The sequence below is a fragment of the Nicotiana attenuata genome, chromosome 10 (genome assembly GCF_001879085.1).
Source record: "Nicotiana attenuata strain UT chromosome 10, NIATTr2, whole genome shotgun sequence".
Lineage (NCBI taxonomy): Eukaryota > Viridiplantae > Streptophyta > Magnoliopsida > Solanales > Solanaceae > Nicotiana > Nicotiana attenuata.
The window spans coordinates 26,861,837-26,868,811 of record NC_031998.1 but is presented as its reverse complement, the minus strand read 5'-3'; the positions used below and the strand labels follow the sequence as shown (position 1 = coordinate 26,868,811).

At 42.7% G+C, this 6,975-nt stretch overlaps 1 protein-coding gene across 1 annotated transcript; it reads right to left on the bottom strand.

The window, feature by feature from the left end:
- LOC109233886 (reticulon-like protein B13) lies at positions 415-1,896 on the bottom strand. The gene is made up of 5 exons (XM_019399739.1): positions 1,657-1,896; positions 1,497-1,568; positions 1,192-1,378; positions 884-1,095; positions 415-781 (listed from the first exon to the last, which is right to left on the bottom strand). Exons 1-5 carry the CDS (start codon positions 1,877-1,879, stop codon positions 588-590), a joined length of 888 nt encoding a protein of 295 aa, XP_019255284.1. The 5' UTR covers positions 1,880-1,896; the 3' UTR covers positions 415-587.

The window sequence follows — 6,975 nt, the reverse complement described above, 5'->3', positions numbered from 1 at the left end:
TTAATCCACATTCACCCGCACCAACTACCGCCTTTAATCCACATTCACCCGCACCAACTACCGCCTTTAATCCACATTCACCCGTTAGCCATCACCACCACCAACTACGTATTTTAAAAAATTATATATTTTATTAATAGAATATTAGATTAATTAATATTTCATTTGAATTTTATGTTTATTAATTTCTAAATAAAAATAAATTTTATACATTCAGTAAGATGTAAATTTTTAAAATAAATTGTATTCAGATTCAGACAAAGAAATAAAGCCTTAGAGATCTTCGGAAGGAAGACGGGGATTGAACCCGACGTGAATCGAGCACGCAACCTTCTGATCTAGAGTCAGACGTGCTACCATTGTGCCATGGATCCGCCATGTTACATTTCCCTATTAAGCTTTTCATACTTGGTACATCAACATTAATACCGCGAGTCATCATTCTCGTGCAGAAGAAAACTTTATATCATTTGTACATACATATACCTAATTACAACATATGTAAACTTAAAAATTCCAATTCATAGAAAAATCACATTCACTATATTACTACCGAACCAAGTAAAAGGAAAAAATGGAACCAGTGACTACTCCGTTTTCTTCCTTTTCTTCTCCTGCAGCTTGTTCTTTATTCCATGCAGCTTGTTCTTCATTTCCTTCACCCTCTGCACCACAGTGGCATAACATCTTTGATACCTCACTCTTACTTGCAGCCCCCACTCCTTAATCTTGTGCTCATATTTCACATATACAAATGGTCCAGTCAGTCCCACCACGACCCCTGCTCCCAAAGCCAAGATATTAAGTATGAACACATAATTAAATCCCTTTCACCAAATTAATGATATATGTAGAGGGACATAAGCATAAGAGATTGTATTACCAAAGTAGAGAAGCGTAAGTAAATCAAAGTAGCTAGCAACCACCGAGATCAACCCCAAAGAAGCTACAGTTCCGGCAAAAACAAGCCATTCTTTCTCGGCACTCACGCTAAATATTAATCGCAGGCAGTTCTCCACACATTCCCGGATTTTTGTCCCCATTGCCATAGTTGATTCCTCGCTTATATACATCGCTGACATGTCCACTGGCTCTCTGCACAAATAGTGACCGCACTAAAATAAGCAGAACATACACAAATATATGATACCACGATTAATAAAGAAAAATTAAGGTTTGGCGGTTGCTTACTTTCCCAAGAGCCTATGTATGTTACCCCAGAAAAAGAGAAATGCAATCGCGAGCATGGACATCCAAGAAAAGAGTGCCACGAATTTGAATTCATAGACTTCAAGTGCTAGCCATATCGCCGTAGCTCCTAGAAGTGTTAGAACACTCAAATTCTTCCTCTTCCATAATATTACATCTCTGACTAAATCTGAAAAATATACCGTATAATACTTCTATCAGTAACTTTACGCAAAGAGACCAGGTGAAGAAGGAAAAATTAATTAAGGCGAGTGGGTTAATTATCAGAGAAATGAGACTAACGTAACCTGTACTGTTGCTAACATCACGAGTTGGTGAAGGGGTTGGAGACTCTGTTGAAGTAGTGTGCATGTTGGATGCTGCAAATAAAGCAAAAATTGTAGACAGAAAGGGAGTTAAGAAGGGGATCTTTGACTGGACAGTACTGTGATTGAGTTATGGAGATACCTGAATTGTTGCCAATTTCACGAGTTGGTGAAGGTGGTGGAGAATCTGTTGAAGTCTGCATATTGAAGGCTGCAAACAAAGCAAAAGATGATAGCCAAAAAAAGGGACTTAAGTTTCTAGTACTTTGTAAGAGCAATTTGAGATAGGTATTGTGTTCAGCTGAGAAATGTGAAGGACAGCAAAGAGGGTAGAACAACTGAGAAGGTCTTCGAGATAAACACATGGCGCTCAATTAGACGAAACGTGGATCGAAACCATGCGGGGTCGCGCCACGATGTAACATGTAATATAACGATCGTCATCTAAATGGGCTGCTTGTATTTAAAACCCATACCCATAATGTCATGCTTTAGGCTCATATTCTTATATTTGATAGTAAAAGAATTAACTCAAATAGCTGTCTACCTGATCTCTTAAACTAAAAATGACCGGCGGATGTATAATTATTGTTCCCAAACGCACACGCAAGTATACGTGTGTATACGGTCGAAATCAGATATGCGCCTAAAGCCCGGGTTCAGGATGGATTGGGTTCGAGCTCGATGGACCAGGCTCGAGCTCGACGGCAGAGTACTAAGCTCGAAGAACTAAGTGTTCGAGGAACGTCGGAACCTAATATGACCAACCTCGAGATAATGCGGTTATGTATTTGTAACAGAATGAGCTAGATTCCTGCCACGTCCCGAAGATCGCGGCGTATATCCCGGAATAAATTTGTACGAATTCGTACTAGGCGGTTAGACAGCTGTCCCAATAAGATTCTTACTGTAAATAAAAATGTACCTTATTTAAGGTTCCTCTATTATATAAAGGGGACCCCAATCATTTGTAAACATCATCAATCATTGGCAAAAAATATACTCTCTTACTTTCTCGCTCATTGTTCATCGGAATTGCTCTCTAACTTTATTGTTCTTACTTAATTGTTCTTGCTTCACCTCGAGGTCACCTTAGCTCGAGGTCGAGACTGACTTACTTACTAGTTTGATCTTACTTATTTCTTTCATTTATACTTTGAATTTCTTGGTTATTAATTAGTATTGAACTAAATCACGTATCTTTAAAACCATAAACCAAGTTTAATTGTTACTCGTATTTTCGAGGTAAACAGTTTGGCGCCTACCGTGGGCCAACGATATTAGTAATTATTTCAATACTGATTCTGATAACACACGTTATTTTTCACACTTGTTCTTGTCAAGAATTCTTGCTTTCAGGTTAAAATATGTCAAACTCGCAAAACGCACCCGTACACGGTGATGAGGGTCTTGGATTTCGTGGGAAAATAACAATGTAGGGGTCGGTGTACCACCGATTAATCCTATGGAAGTGACAAATGGGGAACCAGTCAATGTTAGTTTGCACATTGCTTTGGATGCGGATTTAGGCGCGGACCCCGGAGGAAGTGTACACTGGGAAGCCCGGTCTCGTGTCTAAGGAACGCAAGGTCTAGGAGACGGGGGAGTCAACCTCCAAGTAATATTCGAGATGCTACAAGCTCAATAGGTTGCTATCGCTCAGCTTCAGAGTCAACACAAAACTCCAAGTATAGTCGAACTAGAAAACACTCGACGTACTGAGCCGATACTGGAAAGATCAAACGGTAATGGCTTGGGGACTGATCCCATAATTATGAGGATGCTCGAGAAACTCACTAAGAGAATCGAGTCCGGGGAGAAGAAGATTGAGGACAATGATAGGAAAGTTGAGACTTATAAATCCCGTGTTGATCAAATACCAGGGGCACCCCCGGTCTTGAAAGGTTTAGATGCCAAAAAATTCATACAAAAAACGTTCCCTCAGAGCGCGGTTCCGATACCCATTCCTAAAAAATATCGCATGCCCGATATACCCAAATATAATGGGACAACCGACCTAACGAGCATATTACCTCATACACTTGCGGGATTAAAGGAAACGACATCAATGATGATGAGATCGAATCAGTATTGTTGAAAAAATTTGGGAAAACTTTGTCAAAAGGAGCCATGATTTGGTACCACCACTTGCCCCCGAACTCTATCGATTCGTTTGCTATGTTAGTAGACGCCTTCGTGAAAGCACATGCCAGGGCCATAAAGGTGGCGACGAGGAAATCATACGTTTTTAAGATAAGACAAAGGAATGACGAAATGTTAAGGGAGTTCGTGTCCCGGTTTCAGATGGAGCGAATGGAATTACCACCGGTCTCGGATGACTGGGCGGTACAGGCTTTTATGCATGGTTTGAACGAGCGGAGTTCGATTGCGTCACGACAATTAAAACAGAATCTGATCGAGTACCCAGCTGTGACATGGTCAGATGTACATAATCGTTACCAGTCGAAGATCAGGGTCGAGGATGACCAGTTGGGAGCCCCCTCAGGTTCAGTTCATCCTAATAGATCGGCAGCTATGCCCCCCGAGGGACACAAACAGGGAATCAAGATCAAACAAGGAAAGGTATCAGCCATATGTCGATCGGAGGAACAACGGGTCGGGGCGTAACACTCCTCGCAACGATCGGAGAAATGATCGAGGTCAAAGTTCTCGGGGACTCATGAGTAAGAATGGTTTTGGTAAACATACCGACCCCGCAGAAGCACCTCGACTATCGGAGTATAATTTAAGCATAGATGCATCGGGGATCGTGTCAGCAATTGGAAGGATCAAAGACACCAGGTGGCCCAGGCCTATACAAACTAATCCTTCCTAAAAGAATCCAAACCTGATGTGTAAATATCATGGCACACATGGCCATAGAACAGAAGAGTGCAAGCAATTAAGGGAGGAGGTAGCTTGGTTGTTCAACGAGGGTCATCTTCGAGAATTTCTTAGCGACCGAGCTAAGAACCACTTCAGGTATTTTCACGACCCGGATTTTTCATCCTCGGGAATCGTGATGGCGCCTACTAGTGAAAGCTAGGCAAGCCAATTATTCCAATTATTTAACCCATTTCATTTTTAATCCCTTAACAATTGTGAATAAACATTACATAAACAGCGAAAATAATAAAGCGGAAGTATGAAATGTAACAATTTAATAATAATACCGATACGAATCCATAGCCATAAGCTGCCCAGAACTGGTGTCACAATCTCAACTATAGGTCCGTTTTATACCAAACCAATTCCGATCTTTACCAAATTTTACAGGTTCAACTTAATTATTATTTCAAACTTGTACCGGGATCTGGAACCAAGATACGGGCCCGATACCATCAAGAAAATGCATCAATTCACTTCTAAAAACCTCTATATTTTCCAGAAAACAATTTTCTTTAAAAATTCATTTCTCGGACTTGGGACCTCGGAATTCGATTCCGGGCATACGCCCAAGTCCCAAATTTTACTACGAAACCTACGAGACCGTCGGATCAGGGGTGCGGGTCCGTTTACCAAGAATGTTGACCAAAATTAACTTTATTCAATTTTAAAAGCCAATTTCCATATTTTACTTAGTTTTCACATAAAAACTTTCTGGAAATGCGCTAGGACTGCGCATGCAAATCGAGGTGAGAAAAGGGAGGCTTCTAAGGCCTCGAAACACAGAATTTACTTATAAATCAAGTGATGACCTTTTGGGTCATCACATCCTCCACCTCTAAAACAACCGTTTGTCCTCGAATGGACATAAGAAAGAAGTACCTGAGTCGGAGAAAAGATGGGCATATCGGCTCCGCATATCAAACTCGGACTCCCAGGTCGCTGCCTCAACAGGCTGACCTCTCCACTAAACACGAACAGAAGGGAAACTCTTCGATCTCAACTGACAAACCTGCCGGTCTAGAGTAGCTACCAGGTCCTCCTCATAGGACAAGTCCTTGTCCAACTGAACAGTGCTGAAGTCTAACACGTGGGATGATCGTCGTGATACTTCCGAAGCATGGACACATGAAGCATTGGATGCACGACTGATAAAATCGGCGGCAAAACAAGTCTGTAAGCCACCTCTCCCACTCGATCAAGAATCTTAAACGGGACAATGAATCTAGGTCTAAGCTTGCCCCTCTTCCCAAATCTTATCACGCCCTTCATAGGCGACACCCGAAGCCACATCCGCTCGCCGACCATGAATGCCACATCACGAACCTTACGGTCGGCATAACTCTTCTGCCTGGACTGAGCTGTACGAAGCCTATCCTGAATGATCTTAACCTTGTCCAAGGCATCCTGCACTAGATCTGTACCCAACAACCGAGCCTCTCCCGGCTCAAACCATCCAACCAGCGACCAACACCGCCTACCATATAAAGCCTCATAAGGAGTCATCTGGATGCTCGACTGGTAACTGTTGTTGTAGGCAAATTCCGTTAAAGGCAAAAACTGATCCCACGAGCCTCCAAAGTCAATAACACAAGCTCGGAGCATATCCTCCAAATTCTGAATAGTACGCTGGGACTGCCCGTCCGTTTGAGGATGAAATATTATGCTCAACTCGACCCGTGTGCCCAACTCACGCTGAACTGCCCTCTAGAAATGTGAGGTAAACTGTGTACCTCAGTCAGAAATGATAGACACGAGCACACCATGAAGACGAACAATCTCCCGGATATAGATCTCGACCAACCGCTCTGAGGAATAGGAAACTTCCACAGGAATGAAATACGCTGACTTGGTCAGCCTATCAACAACAACCCACACTGCATCGAACTTCCTCTGAGTCCGTGGGAGTCTAACAACAAAGTCCATAGTGATCCGCTCCCACTTCCACTCAGGAATCTCAATCTTCTGAAACAAACCACCAGGTCTCTGATGCTCGTACTTTACCTGCTGACAATTCAAACACCAAGCTACATAGGCAACAATGTCCTTCTTCATCCTCCTCCACCAATAATGCTGCCGCAAATCCTGATACATCTTGGCGGCGCCCGGATGAATAGAGTACCGGGAACTATGGGCCTCCTCTAGAATCAACTCTCGAAGTCCATCCACATTAGGCACACAAATACAAACGTGCATCCTCAAAATTCCATCATCTCCCACTGTAACCTGCTTGGCACCTCCGTGCTGCACTGTGTCTATAAGGACACACAAATGAGGATCATAACACTGCCGATCTCTGATACGCTCAAATAATGAGGAACGAGTGACTGTGCAAGCTAACACACGGCTGGGCTCAGAAACATCCAACCTCACGAACTAATTGGCCAAGTCCTGAACATCCATAGCAATGCAGTCTCGGCCACCACATTGGCCTTCCCCGGATGATATAAGATGGTGATATCATAGTCTTTCAACAGCTCCAACCACCTCCTCTGCCTCAAATTTAGTTCCTTCTGCTTGAACAAATACTGCAGACTCTTGTGATCCGTGAACACCTCACATGACATGCCATACA